The sequence below is a fragment of the Patagioenas fasciata genome, chromosome 32 (genome assembly GCF_037038585.1).
Source record: "Patagioenas fasciata isolate bPatFas1 chromosome 32, bPatFas1.hap1, whole genome shotgun sequence".
Classification (NCBI taxonomy): domain Eukaryota; kingdom Metazoa; phylum Chordata; class Aves; order Columbiformes; family Columbidae; genus Patagioenas; species Patagioenas fasciata.
In genome coordinates this window covers 625,223-652,444 of record NC_092551.1, presented here as the reverse complement: position 1 = coordinate 652,444, position 27,222 = coordinate 625,223, and the positions used below count along the sequence as shown (strand labels likewise).

General features: G+C 50.7%; 3 protein-coding genes across 3 annotated transcripts in view; all 3 read left to right on the top strand.

The window, feature by feature from the left end:
- The first annotated feature begins 1,684 nt into the window (after positions 1-1,684).
- LOC139825986 (dynein axonemal heavy chain 9-like) lies at positions 1,685-11,054 on the top strand. The gene is made up of 6 exons (XM_071800695.1): positions 1,685-1,750; positions 2,698-2,824; positions 4,714-4,969; positions 6,810-7,051; positions 9,804-9,939; positions 10,966-11,054. The coding sequence occupies exons 1-5, from the start codon at positions 1,731-1,733 to the stop codon at positions 9,864-9,866; spliced, it is 708 nt and encodes a 235-aa protein (XP_071656796.1). The 5' UTR covers positions 1,685-1,730; the 3' UTR covers positions 9,867-9,939; positions 10,966-11,054.
- Positions 10,969-25,133, top strand: LOC139825955 (dynein axonemal heavy chain 9-like). Its single transcript, XM_071800625.1, has 6 exons — positions 10,969-11,162; positions 11,257-11,681; positions 13,676-13,898; positions 16,166-16,332; positions 16,699-17,281; positions 25,062-25,133. Exons 2-6 carry the CDS (start codon positions 11,263-11,265, stop codon positions 25,131-25,133), a joined length of 1,464 nt encoding a protein of 487 aa, XP_071656726.1. The 5' UTR covers positions 10,969-11,162; positions 11,257-11,262.
- LOC136115768 (dynein axonemal heavy chain 9-like) overlaps positions 25,134-27,222 on the top strand; it is a 44,399-nt gene continuing 42,310 nt past the window's right edge. Inside the window, exon 1 of the mRNA XM_071800694.1 lies at positions 25,134-25,301. The gene's annotated coding sequence lies outside the window, so the exon portion shown is untranslated. The remainder of the gene's footprint in view (positions 25,302-27,222) is intronic.

Genomic DNA, 27,222 nt, shown 5'->3' with positions numbered 1-27,222 from the left:
TGCTTTTCAGCTTCCTTGTGATCATTATTTTTTTTAAGAAACTCATTCACTGGATTTGTTTTGAAGCGATTAAGAGGCACAGTGGGCTATTCAGCTTTCAGACATAGTTCCCGGGTTGCAATTGAAAGAGGTATCAGAACCTTTCCTGCTGCAATCCCACTCAGCATGTTCTCCAGGACCTCCTCAGCTGCAAGTCCTGGTTCTGGCATCATCCAAACTGTGAATAGCAGAGAAGTGCTGGGCTGGACTCAGCTGAGATGGGTCGATGGAGCTGGGTTTGCATGTTGGGGAGCAGACGAGCATTTTGTTGGGCAGAAGAAAACTTTCTCAGCGTTAAACAAAGGAGCCATCTCCCAAGATCAAGGAAAGAAACCAATGCTGGTATATTTATCACCCAAATGCTTGTTATAACGGATGGTGTCAGGGAAGTATGGCCTCATACTCACAGCTGGCACCACATGAGACAACATTTAAGAGCTCTGTAAGCAAGGCAGTGTTGGACTTATGACAACTGAGGGTGTTCTAGGGACTGCACCTGGTAGCTCACAGGAATGGCTTCACGTGTGCTGGTCAGGATTCTGTGTAAATGGATCCACTTTTTTAATGTACTTGACCAAAATAACTTGACCGTCACTGTACCATGTTTGTAACCTTCTCTCACTGTATCTTGCCATTAAGTGTCTTTAAGTGCACAGTTATTCTGCAGCAGCAAAGACATTGGTGCAATGAAACAAACTCTTGGGCTGTTCCCAGCACAGAGCCCAAGTTATCATGTCTGATTTGAACCTAAATGGCAAATTTTTGTCCACCATGAAGGACCCAGATCTGCATTTCACACTGATTTTCTGTCCTCTGTTTAGAGTAGTTAATAACATGCTCTGCAACGGTGGTGACATGATGCTGTTGAAAGGGAAAAAGGATTAAAAAGGAGAAACAAAAGTGGTTTTGCTGGGATTTACTTGGATTTGCTCAGAGGACTTGTTTACTTCCAGCAGGTTTCTCAGCACTTGCCCAGCGGTGACTGCTCAGGCGCTCCTTTTTTCCAGCTTTTGGTTAAGTTAATTCAAGTTTTGTCAATATGTCCTCCAAAATCAACAACCATCTTGAGGAAAACTTGGATATTGTAGATGAAACAGTGGGGAAAAGACAGCATGATAAGAATTCCTCTGGCCTGCTGTTCCCTGGGCTGTACAGCCCTGGCAGCGTGGCCAGGGCTCTGCCTCCCGCACTCTGGGACACCTTTGCTCTTCGGTTTGAGGGGCACGAATTGGGCACCGCCAAGAGCTTCATCTGCCGGGAGCCACACTCTGCTTCTTTCTGTGCCTCTTTGACCTCAGAAAGTGGTGGCTGGTGAGCAGAGGTTGCCCTGCTCTGTGCAAACACCGGAGCATTGAGTATGTTACGGAGACCAGTGTTCCTCCAGCAGCTCTGGGCCCTTGTTCTTCCCCCAGGACGTGGTTCTCATTTGCCAGTTGCCATGCAAACACCCGCAAAAGGGCGCACTGGGGCTTGGAGAGCTTTTGTGCAGTGAAATGGTTTTGGGCGATATGGTGGGGTTGGAATGTAAGATCCCCAGCCAGGCTCTGCCTGCAAGGTGGTGGGTGGTTTTGGGAAGGGGTAAATAGAGACTGCAGCCTCACAGGGCTAAATGTAACGCTGAGCTTGTCTGTTGTGCCACCAGCTGCTTGGACTCTGCTGAAGGAAGAAGGGTGATAGAGAAGTATGAAGAAATGATCCAGCTGCTCGACAGGTAAGTGGTGGCTCAGGCATGACTGTAACTATATGAAAAAAAGCCAAACCTTATAGAATCATAGAATTGTTTTGGTTGGAAGAGACCCTCATGTCCATCCATTAACACAACCCTGGCACTGCCCCGTGTCCCTGAGAACCTCGTCTCCACGTCTGTCCACCCCTCCAGGGATGATGACTCCACCACTGCCCTCGCAGCCTGTTCCAATGCCCGACAGCCCTTTGGGGAAGAAATGTTTCCTAATATCCAGTCTGAACCTCCCCTGGTGCAACTTGAGGCCATTTCCTTCTCCTTCTCTAAACCACCTTTCAGCACATTTGCAAGCCCAGGGCCTGAGAATGTCTCTTTCTAAGCCAGAAGGAATTTTGTGATGAGAGAGGAGGAGGAATCCTTTGCTACACACCACAGTCTTTCTGTGATATCTTGAAATGAGAAGTTTGCATGGGAGGGACAGGGGCTGTGCAGCCCAGCAGAAATGTTGGAACGAGATTCTTTTGGATGTAGGAGATGCTGTGGTAGAAAACCTGAGCTGACCAGAAGTCTCAATCCACTTGTGCCCATTCACAGTGTACTTACCGTGGCTGTAATGTGTGTATTCCACAAGTGGGAGTGGGATTCGTTGCACCTCACTTAATATCTTAATGTTTGATGCTAAAACTGAACTGATTGCTCTGAGCTTTTGAATGTTTGTCCCCAAATTTGAATCCTCTGCTAAGAATGGTACTTGGGGGATCTTTGTTTTCCTGACTTGATGCTGTCACTGGTTTTCAGGTGTTTGTCTTTGAAGCCAAGATCTTTATGGAGGTGGTGTGGGTGGGTTTTAAATATTCCTTGATGTTCTTCAGCCCTCAGAAGTGGACTTGGCTTTTATTTGGTTCTATGTCTTGGTGTGCGGGCTTGGCAGCTACGTGGTGGATGTTTTAATTTGTTTGTTTGTTTTCCGGCAGGTATCAGGAGAAGCTCTATGCAGACTGGTCCCAGACAGTCTCTGAAAAATCACAGTACAACCTTACTCAACCGCTTATCCGGCGAGATCCAGAAACCAAACTGGTCACAGTTAATTTTGATCCCCAGGTAAGAACTAGCTTTCCTGTCTGCTGGAGGGCACGTCTCCAAGCTGTGCCCCACCGTGCATGGCAAGTCTGGTGGGATCGCTACTAGATCTGTTCTGCTGAGGTCCCTGGAGCATCTGTTATGGGTGACATGAATTAACCATCCCCTTTGTGGGCTCTGTCTCCTGGTAAAATATCAGGATTACAGTTTAAGCAGCGCAGATTGTAATTAAAGCCAGAAAGTCTGTGAGTAGCCAGATGTTAACTGGTGTCAACATCTCCAGAGCAGGTTGGTTTGACGCTGGTGTGGGGAGCGTAGGAGCATCATCCTACAGACGTGGGTTCGTGTTATGTTTACCTGAAATCTGAGCTTCCTGAAAGGGTATAAAAATCCCAGGAAAGGTTTGTTTTGTTACTTCAGTGTTGTGGCTGTTGGATTTCCTTAATTGTGGTGCAGGAGGCTTCCAGTAGGTCTCTGTTCCCTAGGGCTGCCCTCTCCAGCACAGGGAGGCCTGACCATCCCCCTGCCCAAAGCAGAGGCAGGGTCCAAGCCAGCAGAGTGCAGAGGTGGATTCAAAGGTTCTGGGGCCTGATGAGAGCTGGGGCCTCTCAAATGTGAAATGCCATTTGCTGCGGAGGTGCTGAATCTCAGGGGCCTGGGAAAACATCAAACACTTCCCCCTTTCCCTGGGACTTGCTGCTGTTAGAGAAAAGTGTTGAGGTTCCAGAGCTCATTCCAGCTTGGCTCTCAGACAAAGGATTTGTCCAGCTCCTTGGAATCTCCTTGCTAAGGTGGGAAGCAAATGGCCCCAGGGGATGTTTTCCACCCTTCACCCTGGTGCCAGGGTTTGGAGCCTGTGACGTGCTGAGCATGTTCTCAGCTCCAGTCTCTGAGTGCTTCTGCGCTGCTCTCAGCTTTCCATACTGAGGACTGCCTCATGTCCTCAGGTGCCTGCTTAGCAGCCCCTTCATGCCCTTCAGAGCAGATAGGAGCACCTCATTTTGCCTAAAGGGAGGATGTATTTGCAACCCTTCAACATTAAAGAATCTTCCAGAGCTCACCTTCCATGGAGGAGAGGGAAAGAGGGTAAGACATCCTTGACACCATGGTGGGGATGTCTCAGACATTCCAGTGCATAAAAGGGAGGGGAGTTTGGTTCTATCTCACTTGGCCTCCTGCTCCCTCAATCCCCTGCTTTTCCCTTCCTCCCATCCCATCCTCTTCCATCCACCTCCTCAAACTGCTCCCTTCACCCTTCTGCGCTCCGTCTTTCTTTCCTCTTCTTGTCATTGTGGGCATAGTCACTTTAGTATTGTAGATACTCCTCACCCCTGCCATTGCCCATACAATATACTGAATTTCTGTCACCCAGCCAAAATGTGCCGTTTCAGGAGCATTTTCCCTCTCACAAGCCACTAAACTGAGCAAAGATTTTTTTTTTTTTGTCTTAGAAGTGATATATTGCGTTGGAAGACCTTGCTGCTCCGTTTGTTGCAGGGACTCACTTCTACTTGGGTTTATAGTTTAATAACCCACTCAATCCCGTTCCATCACAACTCAAAGATGCTTTTGGTTGTGCCTCCTCCTGCAGGCACAGTATTGCTGAAAGACTGTATTGATGAGGATAGCTGAGAAGACCAGAGATCATCATGGCTTTTAGAGGCTGCACAGGGTTTGCTGGCTGGGTAGTTAACAGAGCTATATGTCTTTGATTGGGAAGCAAATCAGAGGCAAAGATCAATGGGAGGGAGATGGTCTGGACTAGGAGGTGTCCAGGCCCTTCTCAGAGCGTACTGCTTTGTGAATAAAACAGCAGGAACCCCCTAAGATCCCCAGAATTGACGGGAGGGTGTCTACCAGGTGAATGGGGAGGATTGTCTCACATTCAGCTCTCTGCCTTGTTTCTGCAGCTGGTGTCGGTGCTGAGGGAGCTGAGCTACCTGTCTGGCAGCCGGCTGGGAGCCATCCCACCCACGGCAGCAGAAATCTATTCCTCCAAGGAGTCATACCGGCAGCTGGCGGCCAACTTGGAGCTGATGGTGAACAGATACAACAAGGTCCTGAAGACAGTCCTGGAGGTCGAATACCCTCTCATACAGGAGCAGCTGTGGGATATTAACTTGAAGCTGAAGAAGGCAGAAGAAACACTCAACTGGAAGATGGAGGGTGAGCTAGCTCTGTGTTAGGGCAAAAGAGGCCGTACAGGATTTCACAGAATCCCAGACTGGTGAGGGCTGAAGAGACCTCTGGAGATCTCCCAGTCCAACCCCCCTGCTCACGCAGGGTCACAGAGCAGATCACACAGGTGGGTCCAGGCGGGTTTCAATGTCTCAGAGAAGGAGACTCCACACCCGCTCTGGGCAGCCTGGGCCAGGCTCTGGCACCTCCCAGCAAACAAGTTTCTGCTCATGTTCAGATGGAGCCTCCTGTGTTTCAGTCTGTACCCGTTGCCCCTCACCCTGGTGCTGGGCACCACTGAACAGAGTCTGGTCCGTCCTCTGACAGCCACCCTGAGATATTGATCCCATTGATCAGATCCCTCTCAGCTTCTCTTCTCCAGCTCAACAGCCCCAGCTCTCTCAGCCTTTCCTCAGAAGAAAAATGCTCTAGACCCCTCAGCATCTTGGTAGCCACCGCTGGACTCTCCCCAGTAATTCCTTGTCCTTCTTAAACTGGGGTGCCCAGAACTGGACACACCACTCAGATGGGGCCTCACGAGTGCAGAGCAGAGGGGGAGGATTCACCTCCCTCGACCTGCTGGCCACACTCCTACTCACGCAGCCCAGGTACCATCAACCTTCTTGGCCACAGGGCACATTGCTCATGGTTAACCTGCTCACTTGGGTCTCATCAGATTCCTCCCATGTCCCCAGCCTCCATCACCTGGTTCCCAGTGACAGTTCACAGCAGGGCAGGGGACTCTCCAGCAGAGCCAGCACTGGGGAGACAAAGGGCAGCCCCCAGCCTGCCTGCTCCTTCCCATCTTACCTTGATCTGCTTGGGCTGGGGACAGGATCCTGATCCCTTCAGCTTCCCTCTGGGCTTTTGGGGAAGAGAGGCTGCCCTGTAAGCAGTGATGCTGAGGAAACGGCAAGATTGGGGTTTGTGAGAGCTGGCAAGGCTGGGGTTGAAGAGTCTGCTCCCTGCCCGTGCCAGCCCAAGTGACCCACTGTGTGGTCATGTCCCTGTGTCCCCAAGGCACTGCTTTCTCCCTGAGTTGTGCAGGGACTGGGACCCCTTGGCCCAGCCATCTGGCTTGGGACAGACTTCTCCCGGTGGGGGCCAGGGCCACCTCGTTATCCTTTCCAGCCAGATGAAATACTGTGGTTAGTGGTGAGGTTTGTGCACCGTGACTTTGGGATGATTTAACCAGTGTTCTTGCTTGATCAGTTTTAACTGCAAAGCAGAATGGAGGAAGACAATTTGTTTCCTCTTGGTGAAAGCAAACTGCTCGCTGTTGGAATATATATTTCTGTCATCAGGCTTGTGGTATGAACAGGAACAAGTGTCCTCCCTTGGGAACTTGCAAAGCAGAATTCCTCATGCTGAAAAACTCTTTCTCCATTGCACAACAAAGATGAAGGGACTTTCCTGCAGATGAAGTTCCCTGAATCTAAATGCAGCCCTCGCTGGTACCTTGGGCTGTCACAGCCTGTGTTTGTGGGGCTGTGGGTCCCTGCTCTAGTGACAGTGGCAGGAACACTCAGCCTGTTGTCCTTGTTCTCTCTCTGGTAGCAGATTAAATCTGGGTACGGGAAAGGGGGAAGTGTCAGACGTCCCCACGGTGCTGGTGCTCCTGGCAGAAAACAGAGGCTGCAGCTGTACCATGGATTGTTGGGGTAGGAGGGAGCTAGAAGTGACTCTTTTGGTTGAGGTGGTAAGTCTCTTGTGTTAATGATGGGTGAGAAATACATGAAACCGTGGGGGAAAAGTCTTATGGAGAGTGCACAAGAGCTTGGCCATGCAGCTCTGAAAAAAAGTAGTCAATCATCTCATTTTTTACCAGGTGTCTGGGATCACATCTCCATGGTGATGGATGATGTCCATGACCTCGAGCAGAGGATACAGAAAGCCAAAAACAATGTTGAGGAGATCCAGACCATCGTGGGATCGTGGGCGTCGCCCATATTTGTGAGAAGAGATTGTAAAAGAGAATCGCTGCTGAGCCTGGAGGACTGTCAGGACCGCCTGGAACGGCGTTACAGCCTTGTCCGAGAGTCAGGGCAGAGGATTCATCTGCTGGTGAAGGTGAGGGGGGACCTTCTCCAGGGGTTTGTTGACTCTTCATAGGCTCTGGGTGTCTCTCCGCTCTGGTGAAAATGTCCAGAGCTGCTTCACCTTAAAATTAACTCCCTTAACTCATTTGAAAAACTTACCTGTTGTTGATTAAGGAATACTTTGATGGGTGAGCTGGTACAGCTGAGTGTGCGGGGCTGCTGACCAGGCACCGAGTTTGGAGCAGGAGTGGGAGCCGATGCAGCCCAGTCTGGCTCCCAGTCCTGGTTCTTGTGAAGCCACTAGAGGGGAGTCGTGCATCAGGCTTTGGGATCCTGCTCAGAGGAGAAACTCCTCCGAAATATTCACCTTAAAATGGAGAGGCAGCTGGCTGTGGCTGACCTTTCTGCTTTAGGCTTGTTGTTCCTCTGTGGGAGCAGGAGGTGACGCTGTCAGTCCAGGGAGAAGCTGAGTAACAAGAAAAAAGCTGCTGTCTGAACCCTGGGTTTTTTCCAGTGGCTTTGCCAGAGCTGAGAGTCCTCTTTGCAGAGCAGGAGAAAGCCCAAATCTCTGCGCCTCACCTGCCCAGAGGTTTTAGCGTGTCAGGGACAGCACCTTGGCTGGAAGGCAGATGGATTTTAGGTCCAGCCCACTCCTGAGGGTCACCATCTGGCCTTGGACTCTGGAGAGACTGGGCTGACCCTCTCTGGGACACTGAGCCCTTGTTGCTCACCTTACTTCACTGTCTGCACTCAGCCTTGGGCTTCTGACCCACTTCTGTACCCTCTGAACCCACGGCGAGGATTTTACTATGCCCACGTTGTCCTGCTGCTGCAGCTGTGACAGGCTCAACCACCTCCAGCTACACCCAAAAGATGGGAACACTTCCTAAATTGACCGGAGAGAACATGGGGCTGTGGCCAAGGCAGAAGGGCTGGCACCGCTGCTCTGGTGGCTCACAGGGCAGGACCAACTGCAAAGCAGCATGAAGGTCCTGGGGAGGGAAAGGCACCGTGGCCCAAAATAGGATGTCCCCATGCCTCTGTCCTGCTGTGCTGGTCAAACCTGGAGGAACAGCAGCAAAGGGGCCAAGAGCTGGTCTGCTGTGTTTCCCTTGGGTGTTCAGGTCTTCTTTTGAGCAGGTGAGTCTTGAGGCTGCTGAGAGAAGAGCACAGAGAGTTTGGGTACGTGCACCCACAAGCACAGGCAGGACAGTGAGATGCTGGCTTGCATTGCCCTTTTGCACCAGGATGAGGCCTCTGGAGTAAAGGTTCAGTAGAACACCAGTGACAAGGGGGCATTGTCAAATACAAGGGCATGGGACGGTGAAGAGGGGGTGGTGCTTTCAAATGGGCATTCCCATAGTGTTCAGTCCTGTGAAGTTCCCCTTTCTCTTGTGTCAGCAAAATGTGGAGGTGAGTCTGCAAGGCACCAGAGCCCTGGCTTGCTCTGTTAACAGTTTAATCACTCAGCGTTGATGTGTAAAGTTGGGGAGCAGCAACTCTGGGTTGACTCAAGCCCAGTTGGCAATGCCACTCTATCTTGAGGAGGCTGAGGCCAGACCTTCTTGCTCTCTGCAACTGTCTGAAAGGAGGTTGGAGCATGGAGGGGGTTGGTCTCTTCTCCCAAGTAGTAAGAGATAGGATGAGAGGAAGTGGCCTCAAGTTGCACCAAGGAAAGTTCAGATTGGATATTAGGAAAAAATAATTCACAGAGAGGATTGTGAAGCTTTGGAATAGGCTGCCCAGAGCAGTGGTGGAGTCACATCCCTGGAGGTGTTAACAAATGTACAGATGGGGTTCTTAGGGACATGGGTTAGTGGTGGAGTTAGGTTATGGTTGGATTCGATGATCTTGAGGGTCTCTTCCAACCAGAATGATTCTATGATCTCATGTGTGCCAAGCTGCCATGCCACTGGGAATGGCACCCTCTCCTGTGTCCCCAGAGATGAAATACAGCCAGCTTTGAACCCCTGGCAGCAGACTGCAAGCTGGACCTTACGTTTTTTTTGAGCCCGTGCCTGTGTTGAGAGCCCCTGGCAGGCTTAGGAGAAAGAGCCCTCAGAGGGCATAGCAAGGCCGGAACAGGATCACGGCAGAGCCTGGGAGGTGCAGGGGATGGATACCCAGGCTGGTCTTGTGGGTGTGGAAGAGGAGACGCAAGAAGGATGGGGCCATTCTGTGGCCTAGAAAACCGTGAATTTCCTGACTGTGAACTTGCCTGGAGGTAAGGAACGCAATAAGCTGAGAAGGGAGGCTGTAAGCCAACCCTTTGTCTTCTGATCCCAATCTTTAACTATTTTCACTTGGTTTATTTAAAAACCCTTTTCTGAATTTTAAAGTTCTCTTGTTTTGAGATGACCATTTGTAGGGCAGAGGTGTAAGCAGTCCACTTGGAAGGACTCATCCACCCAAGGTAACAGTATACAGGCCACAAGGACTGAGGCTTCATGCATTGGGATGAGCCTTTGGCCCAGGTCTGCAAAGCACCCTTGAGCCCTTTGGCCTCAGAGAAGAGGGAGGAGAAGGTTGCAGGGCTGCTAAGTCTCTCACGCACTCCATTTTTACCTTGTGATTATTTTGAGTTGCTTCAGATGACAAAGCAGCCCTTGACAGAAGGAGAAAATTGTGGCCATGCTACCAGCAGCAACATCCGTCTGTCTGGTTTCTCTCCCCCCGCAGGGCTGGTACCTGTGTGCTCATTGCCATGAGTCCTCAGCTGTGGGCAGCTCTTGTAGGACAGACTCAGCCCCGCTGTATTTCAAAGTGTCGTCTTTTTCTTCCAGGAAAACCAGAGCCTCTTACTTGCAGACCCAGCATCTGACATCTGGAAGGCCTATGTGGATTAGGTGGATGAGATAGTTCTGGATGGATTCTTCACTGCCATTGAGTGCTCACTCAAGTACCTCCTCGAAAACACAGGTAACTGCTGGTTCCTCCGCTCTGGCCGTGATACCATCTTCAGTCTCACCAAAAGGAAGTTTCTGTTTTGTGCTTTGACTTGTGGTGGTCTTTCTACTCTGCCTCTTGCATTGTCTACAGCAAGTGCTGGAGGAGCCTCCAGACTCAGAGGGTAACTCTGTCCCCTGGTCACTGGAGCAAAGCCTTGCTCAAGGGAAGGGACAGAGATGACTGTGCACCATTTGCTGGGATTTGTGAACAGACAAAATTGAGGCATCATTCCAAGTCTGTTCTTGGGCATCAGCCATCTCCTGACCTCCCATGCACAAAGCATCGAGGTGACACAACCTTTCGTTTGTGGAGAGTCTCAAGAGTTGGTTCTGTGGATGAAAGACATGAAAGAAAAACCTCCATCACTGAGGAGTGAGGAGAGGGGTCACCAAAGCAGAGCTCCTGCCTAAGGCTGCCACGGAGGGTCACTCTGCTGAGAGCAGCTGTGTCCAGCTAAAGCACATCTTCAGAACGCTTCCCTCCTGGATGTGGAGGCACACTGAGCTGGAGAATTGCATCCAGTTCCTCACCATCTTGTTAAAAACAAGCACAGAATTTCACATTTGTGAAACCAGTTGGTGTTTTATTTTTTCATGCCTTTCTCCACTAAATTAAAGAGCCTCTTGGTTCCTGTTGTTTTTCTCCTCTTTAAGTACTTATGCGCTGTAATTGTTCAGCTCTCAGACTCCCTTTTGATTAGCTGAAGAGCCTGGTCTCTTTAAGGCTTCCCTCCACAGCATTTTTCCGGTCCTTAAATCACTTGTGTCTCATCTGTTCTCCAGTATCTCCTGTGGGTACCAGAACACCAGCTGGTTTGGCAGCCTCCCCTCTGCGTTGTATGCAGACACAATGTCACTGGACCCAGCGAGTGGGTGTCCCACCTGCCTGGTGTCCCTGTGGGGCATGTGTGTGTCTTGTGGTGGGATGTTAGTGGTGGCTCTAGATCACTTTTCTCCCCTTCAAAAATAACCTGGCACCTCTGTTCTTCCCTACCAGATCCCAAGGCAGGGCTTCCTCCCCTGTTTGAGGTGCAGCTGGATTTGGTGATCCCAGATTTGATATTTCAACCCTCCTTGGACCCTGGCACAAACGATGGCTTCTACGACGTGGTGGAAGGTCTTCTCAACGACATCTACCGGATCTCATCGCTGGTGCCCAGGCTGGCTGAGCACAGCGGCTTCCTCCACTACCAGGTCCGTGGCTGTGGAGCTCCCTCACGCTGTGTGGCAGTGAGGAGGTGCCACGCTGCCCCCGCATCACTGCGAGCTCCTCTCCTCTTCTCTCCAGGCTGACATGGAGGACATGGCTGACCTGGCCGACATGCGCCATGAGCTGATGGGGCGTGTGCAGGCCGTGATGGCGGCCTGCTGTGATTGCCGCAGTGCCTTCGACCACTACTCCTACCTGTACGGGGAGGACAGAAAGGAGTTCTTCCGCCAGTTCCTCCTCTACGGGCACATTCTCACTGCGGCAGAAATCGAGGCCCATGCAGAGAACGGGGTCCCTGAGTCACCTCCCACGCTGCAGCAGTTCCGAGAGCAGATTGACTCCTACGAGAAGATCTATGAGGAGGTGAATCGCATCGAGCCCATCAGCATTTTCCAGAGTTGGATGAAAGTTGATGCTCGGCCTTTCAAAGCGTCTCTGCTGAATGTGATTAAACGGTGGAGCTTGGTGTTCAAGCAGCATCTCATGGACCACGTCATGCACAGGTAGGAACCGTTCTACCTCTTCTTCCCAGAACCAAAGTGGCTTTCTCTTGTGTTGGCTGGGCTTTATCATTTCACACTGATAAGCAAAAGGCTAATACAGGAGCAAGAGGAGGGGGCACACACCCCCTGCCAGCTCCATCGCATCTCTGCTAACTTTCATCCCCTCGTCTCTGCTGGGAGCAGCTGGTCCAGCTGAGTGTGTAAAGTGCAAACAGTTCCACGAACTCGGTACCATCGACATCCTGCGAGCTGATGCTCCTACGACCTACTGTGTGGTGTTGGACAGGATGTCTGTTTGTCTGTTCATCCTGGTCCAACTAATCTAATCTCTTCTAGGGCTCTATGCTTATTTTGTTGAATTTGCCATCAGTAAAGCTGCATTAATGCCATGAGATACTTGCTCCGTTTCTAAATGCAGTGCTCTTTTGAGTGCACTCTTTGTAAAAAAAGTAATTTGGGTTGCCTGGCATGAGCAGTCATGGGGAGGCAGTTTCAAGGTTACAAAAAGGAGGAGCTTTGGATGTAAGTTTTGAATTAACATGTGTTCCCTGCTCTGAATAGCTGCTCAGCCGCCTGGTCTCTGCAGGATGATGTGTTAGGTGATTTATTTGAGTAGTAGCAGCTGAAGGATGCCACAGGGCTTGGATGCTTACGAAGAAATATTTACAGACATATGTACTAGTGAAGGCTGCTGCGTGTGGTGGCTGCTGTGATCTCTTGTGTACTTTTCAGCACGATAATTCCTGTGCAAAGAGGTTTTTGCATAGGTTAGAACAGGCATTTAGGAGTTCTTATTAAGAGCTCCTGACTCAGCAGTTTAGTCTTTAATAGGTGAAGTGTTTAGGGCTCTGTTTTGGTCCAGCAGCATCCACAGAATTTAAGCGGGCACTTCAAAAGTAAGCGTTTTGAGAAGGGAAGAATGGAAAGGACCAAAGATCCAGGAGCCCATCAAGCTCTGCTAACAGTGTCCAGCAGCTGGTGAGATCAAGAAGCAGGTAGGGAAACTTCCCCCAAATAGTCTCCTTGTCTCTAACCATTCATACCTGAGGACTTTGAGAGTCATGGGTTGTACCTTTGTATCTACAGACCTGGATGGATTTTTTTTTCTCCCACAAATGTTCGGTTGCTTTTCTGAACCGCTGTGAATTTTTAACATCTGCATCCTTCTGCAGCAGAGACTTACCCTCTGAAATAAGGCAGCGTGCGAAGAAGAATCCCTGTTTGTTGTAGCTTTACAACCTACCAGGTTCATTTGTTGAATTCTTGTATTGGAAGAGATGACATGAAAACTGTCCTTTCAAATTCACTCTCTTCAGACCACAGAGCCGAGCTCACAGGTCTCCCTTATAGAATCATAGGATAGAGTCATAGAATCTGTTTGGTTGGAAGAGACCATCAAGATCACAGAGTCCAACCATAACCTAACTCTGGCACTACCCCATGTCCCTGAGAACCTCATCTATATGTCTATCCAACCCCTCCAGGGATGGTGACTCCACCACTGCCCAGGGCAGCCTGTTCCAAGGCCCGACAGCCATTTCTGTGAATAATTTTTTTCCTAATACCCAATCTGAACCTCCCCTGGAGAAATTTGAGGCCATTTTATCTTATCACTTGCTACCTGAGAGAAGAGACCAACCCCCTCCATGCTCCAACCTCCTTTCAGACAGTTGCAGAGATCAGGTCTCCCCTCATCTCCTGTTCTCCAGGCTGAACAGCCCCAGCTCCCTCAGCTGCTCCTCGTAAGACTTGTGCTCCTCAAATGCCTTTTCTCCAACCTGTGAAGTCCCAACCCATTTATCCGTTCCTCACAGGAAGCTGTACCACATCTATGGATCCCTGTGAGCATGAACTGTGGTTCTGATGCCCTCAGCATGTTGCCATGTGATGGGCAGAGTTAGCCAGGCCTTTCCCTCTCCGTGCCAGTCCAGCTGCCTGGATGATTCCGGTAGGAACTGCTCTCATTTGGTGCTTTCCTGTTTTGTGTTCTACAGCTTGTCTGACCTGGACGAGTTCATAAAAACTGCTGACAAAGGTTTGAGCAAAAAGGTTGAAAAAGGCGATTATGATGGTTTGGTGGAGATCATGGGGCATCTCCTGGCCGTTAAGGAAAGGCACAGTGTCACCGATGCCATGTTCGAGCCCCTGAAGCAAACCGTCGAACTGCTGAAGACGTATGAGCAAGAGCTGCCGGAGGAAGTCTATAAGCAACTGGAGGTGGGTGAAAAGCTGCGGTGGACACGGCGGTTTGCCAAGTAGCCAGCGTCAAAGAGTATGAGCTTAAGAGCATTGCAGGAATATTTAAAGCCCCACTCCCTGTCATTAGAGGGCCTCAGTGGATAGTATTTTACTATTGTGGGATGTGCCTTAATAGCTCTAAATTTTGGAGTTATATTGAGGTTTTTCTTTTAAAGCAGAGATTAAGCCTTTTGTTATGTATGAAAAACATAGAATTGCCTGCTCCAACTCTCAGCGATTACTCTTGAAAAAAATTAATGCATTTTCAAATACATCTGTTAATTAGTTTGAATTATAATTATTTTTAAATAAGCCAGTTCTTGGCAACTGTGGAGATGGGAAGGATAATGTTGGCAGAGGAGTCGCCTTCTCATAGGACTTCAGTCCTCCACTAGGTCTATAACACCCAATCTGCTTGACCCAAAGGACATCACTGGGAGCACGTTATGAAAGTATTTCAGCACCTTTCCACATCTGGCCCTGATGAATCAATTTTTCTTTGGGGAATTCTTCTCATTTCTGGACAGGGGACCATGAGGTGAAGGTTGGAAAAGCCTGTGGGATGCCCAGCCAGCCTTGGGGAACTGGCAGCAGTCACCATGTTACGGTGGAGGAGCGTGTGGCTGCGTACTGATGGATACCCCTTAGTCACGGGGCGTTGTGTGCAGAGGGCTCTGTGTAGGACACCAGGTTTAAGGCAGAGCTTTTTGGGGAGAAGTTCCTCCCTCTGCTGCAGGCTTGGATGGGACCTGAGCGGGGTTCAGCAATCCCCCAGTTTTCTGCTGGTGCAGCCGTGATCCACGGATGGTTGTATCACCAAATCTGACACGGGTAAGGGTCCTAAAGATAACTGGATTCCTACAGACACCCTGAAAAACAGAAGAGCTGCATTAAATGAATGTTTTGGCTGCTACAGCAGCTTCAGTTCAGCATAAAAAATGGTGCTATGGGGAACCCAGCTCTGCTGATTCCTCTGCCCAAGAGCTGCTTGCTTGGTGCCTGTTTGTGCGTGTAGATTTGAACAACTGATTTATTTTTCTGACAGAAGAAATGAGGTATGCAGGGCAGCCATTCAGATGGAGGAGATAACAAAACAGTTTCGTTCTTTCTGGCAAGTGACAGCAACACATAGTTGAATAATTCATTCACTGCTGTACACAGTAGGAAAACCAAAGTAAGTTCCTCCAGGTACCGCTCCCTCCATGACCATGAAGATGGATGGGCTGGAGCTGATAGTTTGTATGAGAAGGACAAGGAAGCAGCTCCATGTGTGCCCTGCTATGGTCATGGATAGTGATTTCTACAGAGACTGGAACATGAAGTGCCAGAAAGAGACCCCTCAGGAGGGACTGGCCCTGCTCTGGCCGCCTCTGCTGCCTCCAGGTTATTTCGCTTCTTTGCATAGTGTTGGTGCATCTCCATTAGTCTTCTCAACTATGTGCACTGGGATGAAAAGAAGCCCAAAGTCTTTCCTGTAGGCTGGCACAGTACCTGGGGAAGTGGGAGAGCAAAGCTGTGGGACTTGAGGACAGCAGAGCCCTGGCTGGTGTCACTGTCTGGGGTGAGGATTTGGCTCGAGAAGTCTAGTGAGAAGAGAAGAAATCAAATCTCTTTCTAAATAAAATCCCAGGTGCAAAGGGTGGATTGTTAGCAGTGCTGTGCACCAGCAGCTTGGATGCAGTCCTGAGAAAGAAACTGTCTTATTTAGTACTAATATTATACAGGCAGGCTGGAGGGATTTGCCCCAGAAAGCTCTGTAGAAGTCCTTCTGGCATAATATCTTCTGCTCTAAGAGCTGGCTGGAAATTTCCCAGGCTCTGTTTCTTAATTAGCTCTGGGAAGCCGGACGATCTGATGAACTTGCATCCTCAGCCCACCCTCCTGCCTCCAGCCAGCTCTGGGTCCCGCTGGGCTCGGTGTCAGGAGAACTGTGCTCTCTCAACCACTGAGCCATCCTGGGAGCCCAGGATCTGGTCTGGGACCCTTCTTCTGAAGTTATTTAACATGTTTTTGCAATCAGAGCAGTCAGTTTTAAAGTCTCAGTCTTCATTCGTCTTCAAAATTGTGGATAACTGATAAGTTTTATCCCAAATTGTGTTTAGCTTTTGCATCACAACAAAACTTCCTTGCAGTTTTAGGCATGGAATCTGTTGCTTTTCCTGTTCTGTGATTGTCCATAAACAGATCAGTCACATCTTATATCAAATAGCAAATACTGCCTACCGTCATTTAAATTTTGCTTGCAGGAGCTGCCAGAAAAATGGAACAATATAAAGAAGCTGGCGATAGCTGTGAAGCAGCGTGTGGCTCCTCTGCAGGCGAACGAAATGACAGTTGTGCGCAAGAGCTGTGCGGCGTTTGATGTTGAGCAACACAGGTTCAGAGAGCGATTTCGGAAAGAAGCACCATTCAGGTACAGTGAAATTATAACATCAGAGAAGCCCTGAGGAAGAAAAGCTTCATGGGATCATCTCGGAGTGTCCTGAGGATGTGTTCTTGAACCCTTGCATACATTTCCTACCTGCTCGCGGTGTTGTATCTGTTATGCCCTGGGTGTTTTGTCCCTGCAAACACTGTAAGGTGTTAGCAAGAGATTCAATCTGGATGCTGAGTGCACAATATTGCTTAAAGGGGTTGTCAGCAGTGCCATGTGGCTGCACCATCAATGGGTACTATAGATGTATCATGTCTGCTTTGTGTCTCAGAGGCACCATTTGTTTTATGTTTTCTTTAGAAGTTGTTACAATATCACTTATGAAGAATAAACGTTTCTTTCTAGGTTTGACACCAAAAAGCCTTATCAACTGCTGGATACAAAGCACATTGAGATTAAACAAATGGAGTCAGCCATGACCTCGATTTATGAATCAGCTGGTCTGTTTGCAGTCATAGTGCCAGACTATAAACAACTGAAGCAGTGCCGAAAGGAGCTGTGTCTTCTCAAAGAGCTCTGGGATATGATCTCCCTTGTGGGCACTTGCCTTGATGACTGGCAGACCACCAAATGGGCGGATATTAACGTGGAAAACATGGATCTGGAGTGTAAAAAGTTTGCAAGAGAGATTCGGAATTTGGATAAGGAGGTGAGGGCGTGGGATGCTTTCACTGGGCTGGACAGCAAGGTGAAGAACATGCTGACGGCCCTGAAAGCTGTGGCAGAACTTCAAAATCCCGCCATTAGGGAAAGGCACTGGAATCAGCTGATGCAGGTGACGGGTGTGAGGTTTGTGATGGACTCGGACACCACGCTGGCTGACCTCCTGAAGCTCAACCTCCATAACTTTGAGGATGAGGTTCGTGGCATTGTGGCACCTTATAGGTCTGTTGTCAACCCAAAACTGCTAATGAAACAAATTCTTCGGGTAAGCATAGGGCAGAAAACCCACCCGGGGTCTGGGCAGAGGAGCGTTGCTTCCGTTTGCTTTTCCACTTACTGAGACAGTAAAGGTTGCCTGGGCTGCAATCAGAGGAATCAATAACCTATAGAACATGATGTGCAGCGACGTGGGGTGATTTTTATTAAATATCAGCCCAGGATTATAAATATTCCCCACGTTTTATGAGCTAGAGCAACATATGACCCCAGCCTTCTGCTAAAACAAATTAAAGTCTTCCAAGGCTTTGAAATGCGAAACTGTTCTCTCCGTGCTTTCCTTTGCGTGTGCGTGACCCTACTTGAAACTAGGTGGTAATTTGACAGCTCGTGTTGGAATTAAGTCTTGTCACATTATCTGGAGGGTTGGGTAACGCTGGTGAGAAGATCAGGGAACTTATGATTATTTGATGCATTTAAATAAAAGTGTCATGTTGGTTGTTCTGAAGATGTCCAGGAATTTGGCCCTGAGATCGCCTATTTTTGTCTAACAGGGTAAAAGATGCATATATTCACAAAACCAGCAGCTTTGCTCGTGGGCTTCTGTGCCCACAGCATCCATCTCCCTTTCTCCATCGCAGCGCCCAGTGCCTGCTGCCCTGGCCACGCTGCAGTTGCCGCATCGCCGGGGCAGGCAGCAGGGGACGCTCACTGCTCTGGCACAGCCACCTCTGCAAGCAAGATTTCGTTTAAAAAATTATGCAGAAGAGATTCAAAAGGCTTTATCTTGCATGAAAAGCTCTTGTTTGCTCTGAGGTAGACATGTTTTGTAGCAGACGAAGTTTGTTGTATTTTTGTTTGGAAGGAAGAGTTGAGAGCTTTCTGATTTAAGTCAAACCAAAGTGCTGACCAAGGGTCCCTGCAGGGCTCCCAGCTGCACTGTAGAATCATAGAATCAGTTTGGTTGGAAGAGACCTTCAGGATCATCGAGTCCAACCGTAACCCAGCTCTAGCACTCTAGTCCCTGAGAACCTCATCTCCACGTCTGTCCAACCCTCCAGGGCTGGTGACTCCAGCACTGCCCTGGGCAGCCTGTTCCAATGCCCCACAGCCCTTTGGGGAAGAAATTGTTCCCCAGATCCAGCCTCAGCCTCCCCTGGTGCAACTTGAGACCATTTCCTCTGCTCCTGGTGCTTGTTCCTGGGGAGCAGAGCCTGACCCCCCCTGGCTCCAAGCTCCTTTCAGGCAGTTCAGAGATCAGAAGGTCTCCCCTCAGCTCCTGTTCTCCAGCTGAACCCCCAGGCCCCTCAGCTGCTCCTCATACAGCTGCAGCTGGGGGACATCTCAGCTCCTTGAGGGGCCGCTGTAGCTACACACAGCACAGCATTGAGCTGGGCTGAGAAATCATTTTTATTTTGCAGCAGTTGCTCTCCCAGTAGATGAGCTTTGCACCTCTGCCTCCCTACAGGTATGCTTGAGAAACCTCTGGAGAAAAAGGCTGGTAGGAATTATGGCCCTCCAGGTACCAAGAAGCTCGTGTACTTCATTGATGATCTCAACATGCCCGAGGTGGACGCTTACGGGACAGTGCAGCCCCATACGCTGATCCGGCAGCACCTGGACTACGGCCACTGGTAGGAGCCTGCTTGGGCTTGGTTGTCGGAGACCTTTTTGTTCAGCTCCAGTGCTGTGGAGTGGGTTTGAGAGAATCTCAAAGCGTGGGTCCCTCTTCCCGTTGCATACTGCTGGGCTAGAGCTGGTTGGGAGGCTCTGGGTGAACTGAGAGTTGAGCACCCTCAGGGCTTCCCCTGTCCCCAGCAAACAAATTCACTTAGAATCACAAAACGTCCTGAGCTGGAAGGGACCCGCAAGGATCATCAAGTCCAGCTCCTGTCCCTGCACAGGACAACCCCACAGTTCACACCGTGTGTCCGAGGACGTTGTCCATCGCTTCTTTAATACCGCTTGATTGCTTACTCATAGCTGGGTTGAGAGGAGCTTTGCTCTGCTCTTGCTGTGGCTTGTGACTGTGGTCCCAGTGCAAAGCCTGCGAGGGGAGCGCGATGCTCGGCCTTGCTGCCCCGCGACGCTGAGAGCAGAGGCGGCTGTGGATTTGGCCTCAGCTGGGGTGAACCCCCCTGCTGTGAGCACCTAACATTGTCTTCTGTCAGGCAGCAGCAAACAACCATTATCTAGGCAGAGGTGATTTGAAGGAAAAGCAGTGACTGTTTTGGAAGGAGATTGGTGTGTTTTACACTTTAGCCAGCAGCTCTGTGTGGGACATGAATATTTGCATCTCTCCACAGGGAATACAGGGCAGGGACGCATTGCAATTTCCACTCTCCTCAGCTGTGTGCATGCCTGAGCTCTGCCAAAAGCTTCCGAGGAACAGAGACAGTGGAGCGGAGGCAGAAATCTTGGGCTGTGGGTGTCAGGGAAGTCAGGCAGATAGAGGGTGAGGGAGCTGCGAGGGAGCGTTGGAGGCACAAGGGGCTGCAGCGAGGAGTAGGGGGATGCAGTGAGGCGCAGAGGGATGCAACGAGGTGTGGGGGATGGAGTGAGGCATGGGGGGATGCAGCAACGTACAGGGGATGCAGCGAGGTGCGGGGGGATGCAGCAACGTACAGGGGATGCAGCGAGGTGCGGGGGGATGCAGCAACGTACAGGGGATGCAGCGAGGTGCGGGGGGATGCAGCAACGTACAGGGGATGCAGCGAGGTGCGGGGGGATGCAGCAACGTACAGGGGATGCAGCGAGGTGCGGGGGGATGCAGCAACGTACAGGGGATGCAGCGAGGTGCGGGCGGATGCAGCAACGTACAGGGGATGCAGCGAGGTGCGGGGGGATGCAGCAACGTACAGGGGATGCAGCGAGGTGCGGGCGGATGCAGCAACGTACAGGGGATGCAGCGAGGTGCGGGCGGATGCAGCAACGTACAGGGGATGCAGCGAGGTGCGGGCGGATGCAGCAACGTACAGGGGATGCAGCGAGGTGCGGGGGGATGCAGCAACGTACAGGGGATGCAGCGAGGTGCGGGCGGATGCAGCAACGTACAGGGGATGCAGCGAGGTGCGGGGGGATGCAGCAACGTACAGGGGATGCAGCGAGGTGCGGGCGGATGCAGCAACGTACAGGGGATGCAGCGAGGTGCGGTGGGATGCAGCAACGTACAGGGGATGCAGCGAGGTGCGGGCGGATGCAGCAACGTACAGGGGATGCAGCGAGGTGCGGGGGGATGCAGCAACGTACAGGGGATGCAGTGAGGTGCGGTGGGATGCAGCAACGTACAGGGGATGCAGCGAGGTGCGGGCGGATGCAGCAACGTACAGGGGATGCAGCGAGGTGCGGGCGGATGCAGCAACGTACAGGGGATGCAGCGAGGTGCGGGCGGATGCAGCAACGTACAGGGGATGCAGCGAGGTGCGGGCGGATGCAGCAACGTACAGGGGATGCAGCGAGGTGCGGGCGGATGCAGCAACGTACAGGGGATGCAGCGAGGTGCGGGCGGATGCAGCAACGTACAGGGGATGCAGCGAGGTGCGGGCGGATGCAGCAACGTACAGGGGATGCAGCGAGGTGCGGGGGGATGCAGCAACGTACAGGGGATGCAGCGAGGTGCGGGCGGATGCAGCAACGTACAGGGGATGCAGCGAGGTGCGGTGGGATGCAGCAACGTACAGGGGATGCAGCGAGGTGCGGGCGGATGCAGCAACGTACAGGGGATGCAGCGAGGTGCGGGGGGATGCAGCAACGTACAGGGGATGCAGCGAGGTGCGGGGGGATGCAGCAACGTACAGGGGATGCAGCGAGGTGCGGTGGGATGCAGCAACGTACAGGGGATGCAGCGAGGTGCGGGGGGATGCAGCAACGTACAGGGGATGCAGCGAGGTGCGGGGGGATGCAGCAACGTACAGGGGATGCAGCGAGGTGCGGGCGGATGCAGCAACGTACAGGGGATGCAGCGAGGTGCGGGCGGATGCAGCAACGTACAGGGGATGCAGCGAGGTGCGGGGGGATGCAGCAACGTACAGGGGATGCAGCGAGGTGCGGGGGGATGCAGCAACGTACAGGGGATGCAGCGAGGTGCGGGCGGATGCAGCAACGTACAGGGGATGCAGCGAGGTGCGGGGGGATGCAGCAACGTACAGGGGATGCAGCGAGGTGCGGGCGGATGCAGCAACGTACAGGGGATGCAGCGAGGTGCGGGGGGATGCAGCAACGTACAGGGGATGCAGCGAGGTGCGGGGGGATGCAGCAACGTACAGGGGATGCAGCGAGGTGCGGTGGGATGCAGCAACGTACAGGGGATGCAGCGAGGTGCGGGGGGATGCAGCAACGTACAGGGGATGCAGCGAGGTGCGGGGGGATGCAGCAACGTACAGGGGATGCAGCGAGGTGCGGGCGGATGCAGCAACGTACAGGGGATGCAGCGAGGTGCGGGCGGATGCAGCATGCCATGGGTCCCCTCCCAGACACATCGAGGCCTTCTGCCCATGTGCTCAGCAGTGCCCACTGGGCACTGTATTGCATGCAGGAAGTTATCATCTCACCAATATAATAGGCTCAGGTAGGATCTCTCAGCAAAGCATATTTTATTAACGATTTTGCAAGGTCGGGCTTTCCACCTAAAGGTAGGCACACAAAACAGGGCAAAAAGCCACTGCTTATATCCACCCCTAATCCCAACTGCAAATTCCCTCCCCAGTTCCCCGTTGGTTGGGTACGGCAGGGTTTACAGACTACCTGACACTTCCTAGCTGCCAAGGCTCAGTTTACCTGTCTCACGACTCCATTCTAATAACCCTTCCCATTATTTCTTTATTTTCATTGAAGGTGTGTTTTCTTGACTGTCTGAATTTTAACCACTGGAATGGTTTTCAATTCCTCCACACCCGCTCTGGGCAGCCTGGGCCAGGCTCTGGCACCTCCCAGCAAACAAGTTTCTGCTCATGTTCAGATGGAGCCTCCTGTGTTTCAGTCTGTGCCCGCTGCCCCTCACCCTGGCGTTGGGCACCACTGAACAGAGTCTGGTCCATCCTCTGACACCCACCCTGAGATATTGATCCCATTGATCAGATCCCTCTCAGCTTCTCTTCTCCAGCTCAACAGCCCCAGCTCTCTCAGTTTCTTGTCACAAGAAAGGTGCTCCAGATCCCTTAGCATCTTTGTAGCCACCGCTGGACTCTCTCCAGTAATTCCTTGTCCTTCTTAAACCAGGGAGCCCAGGACTCCCTGTCCTCCCCCGGCAGCAGCAGCCTGCTGACCCTTGTCATGTCCCACCTGGCGCTATGGTTGGGGGAAGTGTGACTGAGATTTGTCAGTCCCCTGGGTTGGAAAAAAGTACATACAATCCTGAAGGTCCACAAACAAAAGACCTTTATTTTTTGTAGCTTGGTCCAGTTGGCAAATGACTCAGTGGCAGAAGGATTTATGTTACTTAAGCTCAATCGATAAACAGTTTAGCAGCGAAAAGATTCACATGAAAGAGTTTTGTGGCACAAGTGGGGCTCTAAACCTTATGTTACTGTATTACTCACAGAAAGGAAGGCAAAGAAATAGGAATATAGGAAGGAAAGAGAGAGGAAGAAAAGAAGGGGAAAGGAAGGGGGAAGGAAATGGGAAGGGAAGGAAAAGGAAAGGGAAAGGAAAGGTCTCACCACCCTTATGGCTCCGTGGTGTGTTTGAGGGGTTTGTAGTCTCAGGTCCAGTTCCTGTGCAGGAATGCTTGGGTCTGTAGTCAGGGTTCAGCACCCTGTGGTGTGTGGTTCGGTTCCCGTGGTCAGCCCGGTGGGTGGAAGGGTCCCCAGGGTGGCACCCTGCCCGTGCTGGCACAGGTTTTATAGGGTTTATAGCCCTCGGGATCACCTGGGCTTTTGTGCAGGCGTCACTGGGGGTGATTGTGGAAGATGGGGGAGGCCCGAAGGGTCTCTCAGCCTGGGCCTTGACACCGTGTCGGGCCTGTCAGCGCACAGGCTGCGTGTCCTTCAACACAGCACTGCCTGTGTCACCCAGCCTTTGTCTGTGGCTGTCACCTCGGCCTTGACATGTAAATCACCATTCACCTGCTCACGATGGCCCGTCTCCCATGACTGGGTGTTGCAGGGCTGGGTTTGCCACAGTGTTTGAGAGTCACCCTTGTAGTCTCTCACACCCTGTCCCGGGTTGGGATCAAACCAGAGACACTCCTGCTGTTTTCTGCCATTTCCATGCAAGTGAAGAGTATGGCCCAGGGGCTTTGCTCAGTGCTTATTACTGATAGAAATATTAGCTACAGGTTGTTGAAGCTGAAGGATTTCCACCAGGAGCAGGACTCGCGTGTGCCAGGCCGTGTACAGATAGGCCGGCAACCTGGGCCTGGGCCTCATCTTGGCAAGACGCAGAATTTGACCCCCTGAAGACAAGCGGCCTCTGGCAGCCCAGGGACACGTACTGAGAGAGGCAGTGGCCGTGGTCACTGTGCTGCTGCTTGTGTTTTGCCCGAAGGTACGACCGGACCAAGCTGTCGCTGAAGGAGATCACGAACGTGCAGTGTGTGTCGTGCGTGAACCCGACGGCGGGGAGCTTCACCATCAACCCTCGGCTGCAGGTAAAGCCCTGCACAACGGCAGGTGCATCGCTGGGTTTATTTTGGGGTGGATCATTTAAACGTGAGGTTAGAGGACAACCACTGGCAGATCCTGCTGTTGTTTTATCAGTACAAATGGCACGAATCTGTCGAGTGACTGTGATTCCTAATAGTGAAGCACCGAACTGGGTCCCTTATTCCCTTGTTTGTTTTTCCTCGCATTCTGCAGCTCCGTCAGAGGAGGAAGTCAAAAGTTGCCAGCCAGCTTAACACCTACTTTCAGGACAACCTTCTGGTCCATACAGGCAGATTTTGCCTTCATTTAGCTCGTATTTAGCTCTGAAGCATGGTGCATTAACGCCGCCTGCTTTCCAGAATTGTCTGCTGCAGCTGTCAGTAAAAAGAGGTGTGGGGGAGAAACCCAAACGAAGAAAACAGACAAAACTAAAAAAAAACCCAAGCCACACCAAAACACAACAACAACAAAAACCCCAACAAACCCCAAACCAAGCAACCAAACAAAACCAACAAAACAAAGAACACCAAAACCAACCAACCAACCAAATCCCCCCAAAAACCTAACCGAACAAAAAAACCCCAAGCCAAACAAAAAGCAGTTCAAGCGCTGCTGATAACAGAAGATTTGGGAAGAGATCTTAAACATTAGACTTTGATTTTTGGGAGCTGCCAACCGATGGAGGGACTGGGTAGCAGTGAGCAAAATTCATTTCATCATGGAGAAACCTAATGACCAGAGTCAGCTTGGACCCTGGCTCCTCTTCAGCAAGGTGTGGAGTTAAAATGAAGTGTCCCATGGGCAACTTTGCAAGTTCCAAATTAGTAAAGAGGTCCTCTGGGAGATGGCACCTTCCAGGGGCTGCTCTTAATAGAGACAGTGACTGGGCTTTGTCAGAGGTCGGTGGGACCTTCAGAGCCCTTTGGCTCTTCAATGGACTGCACTTCCAGTGTAGCATTGGTGAGATGCAGTTGAAAATCCCTGGTTTAGTGAGCAGAGTGATGTCACTTCCCACCTGAGCTCTGCTGGCAAACTGGGAGAGGGAAATAACCTTGTTCAGGTGGACTGCAAATCAGAGAATCATAGAACAACCCAGGTTGGAAGGGACCTCAAAAGATCATCTGGTCCAGCATTTCATGGGAAAGGGAGCCTAGATGAGATTATCACAGCAAATCCCCAAGGGCATTTTGCTTGAAAGGTGTTTTTCTACCTCTCTGACCTTTCCATGCCTTCCTTTCTCTCCCTCAGCGTCACTTCTGTGTCTTCGCGCTGTCCATCCCTGGGCAGGATGCCTTGTCCAGGATCTATAGCACCATTTGAACGCAGCACCTGACAAGTGGAAATTTCTCGGGGGCTGTGCAAAAATCAGCTCAGCAGCTGATTGCCCTTGCCCTGGGACTGCACCAGAAAGTAGCCGCTACATTCCTTCCAACAGCCATCAAGTTCCACTACATTTTCAACTTGAGAGACTTCTCCAATATCTTCCAAGTAAGTGCAGTTGCTGTCCTGTGGGACTTGAAGCTTGTCCCGATGCTACAAGAGGCTGCGGAGCTGTGTTCCTCTAGCTCTGGTGGGCAGAATGCAGTCTCCTACCTAAAAATGACACAGCACATGTGTGCCCTGAGTAAAGTGGGTGACCTTAGGCCATTCCTTAATTCCTTGTTAGTTTTGGATGGATTCCAGAACCATTGCCCATGGCTTTGAGAAGCTTAGTTACTTTCCAGCCTCTTGTGGTCAGCGGGGAGGGATGAGTAGTTCCAGATGGATGTGCAGGTTTGGGGTGGGTTGAAACGCCCTCTGGCTGTAGAAGGGACCAGCTGAAGGGAGCTTTGGGCTTCCGACTTCAGCACTTAAATGACTGATGGTGAGTGCGATGGAGCTGCGCTCATCTTTGGGAGCCTCAGTTCCACACGTGTAAATGTGGGGATTAATGGCACTGTTCCACCACACAGGCAAATCATTTTATTGTACTGAAGCAGGTGGTGGATAGTTAGTGGGTTACTGGCCCTGAAGTTAGATCCAGCTTAGCTTGTTGGCCTGTACTGGCATGTCCTCTTAGCTTCTTGATGGTCAGATGCTCAGTATGTGCATGAAGGGTGGCATTTAAAAAGGTGATAATTGAATCAAACCCAGCTTTGACTTAATTGCTAAAACTGAATTTCCACCAGAGCCAGTTCTGTACCAAGGGGAAGTTGTTCAGATTTAGAAATATTTTCTTCCAACAACGGAGAGACTTTTTTTTCCCCTGAAATCTCATACTTTGAAGCAGTAGATATTACTGCTCAAAGAGCCTTTCAGAGTTTAAGGCTGATTAGTAAAATTTGAGAAGGTTCTCAGCAGCCAAATCGAGAGGTTTGGAACACCATAAACTCTTGTAGAACCCCGGTTTGTAACTTGTTGCTGTCCTTCTTAACACCTGTTCTCCTAAGTACGTACTGAAAGTTTGGTGCCTTGTGGTCTGGTCCATCACACAAGAACTGAAGTAATGACGTAGTGGGAAATGCAAAAACAGGGCCTTGAAAAAGTTAATAACTCTTTTGTGCCAAGAAAGAATCAGACCTGTCACTTATGCTCAGCTAAACATCAGCAGCTTTTGATGTTAGATGTGGGTCGTGTTAACTCCTGACTTCTAGTTAATCTGTGCTTTGAAAGGCAGAGAGAGAAAAGCAGCATTTCCATGGGAAGCTTTAATTTTAACTGTAACCTGCTTGAAAGGTGCTCAGGTTGTGGGATATTAGGAAATGTCCTGCCAGGTCTGGATGCTGGGGCAGGAGCAGCGACTGAGCTCAGGTGTTGTTTTGTTTATCGCGTGGCTTCAGGAGTGGGGGAGTCTGGCTCCTGGGCTTCATAATGTTTATTGAAATAGTGGTCCAATTTTTCTTGAGATCCTTCCTTACCTTTTGGATTCATTCTTGATTATTCCTTCACATTAAATATTCTTGAGTTTTTGAGATCTCCTGATATCCTGTTTGTCCCTACGGGAACACAATTTTCTTCCTGAAATTGAGTGTGAAAGAAGCTCTGGACTCCGGGAATGCATTTCCATGTGTTACTTTCATTCAATCTTCATAAACTCATAATTTAGCTCACACTCTCTTGTCCAAACCCTTCTTGTGCAGTGCTAGCTTCAAAGTCAGGTCAGGCTGATCAGCCAAGTTTTGAATGTTTCCATGACTGGAGTTCCCATAACCTCTCCGACCCTTGTCACACCACTAAACCCACTCCACGGTGAAGCTGATATATTTTTATTTCAGTTGGAATTTCCCTTCCTGCAGTTTGTTACCTCTTGTCCTTTTGCTATACACCTCCAAAAAAAATTGGCTCAGTCTTCTCTATAACTCCCTATTAGGTAGTTGTAGACAGAGTCAAAGAATCACAGAACAGTTTGGGTTGGAGGGACCTTCCCAGC

Excerpts from the sequence above, each read along its gene's own strand:
- LOC139825955 (XM_071800625.1), top strand. The coding sequence starts at position 11,263 with ATGGAGGACATGGCTGACCTGGCCGACATGCGCCATGAGCTGATGGGG. Across the intron at positions 16,333-16,698 it reads CGGAAAGAAGCACCATTCAG|GTTTGACACCAAAAAGCCTT; the intron begins GTACAGTGAAAT and ends GTTTCTTTCTAG. Across the intron at positions 17,282-25,061 it reads TAATGAAACAAATTCTTCGG|CGTCACTTCTGTGTCTTCGC; the intron begins GTAAGCATAGGG and ends TCTCTCCCTCAG.
- LOC139825986 (XM_071800695.1), top strand. The coding sequence starts at position 1,731 with ATGATCCAGCTGCTCGACAG. Across the intron at positions 2,825-4,713 it reads CAGTTAATTTTGATCCCCAG|CTGGTGTCGGTGCTGAGGGA; the intron begins GTAAGAACTAGC and ends TTGTTTCTGCAG. Across the intron at positions 7,052-9,803 it reads GGATTCATCTGCTGGTGAAG|GAAAACCAGAGCCTCTTACT; the intron begins GTGAGGGGGGAC and ends TTTTTCTTCCAG.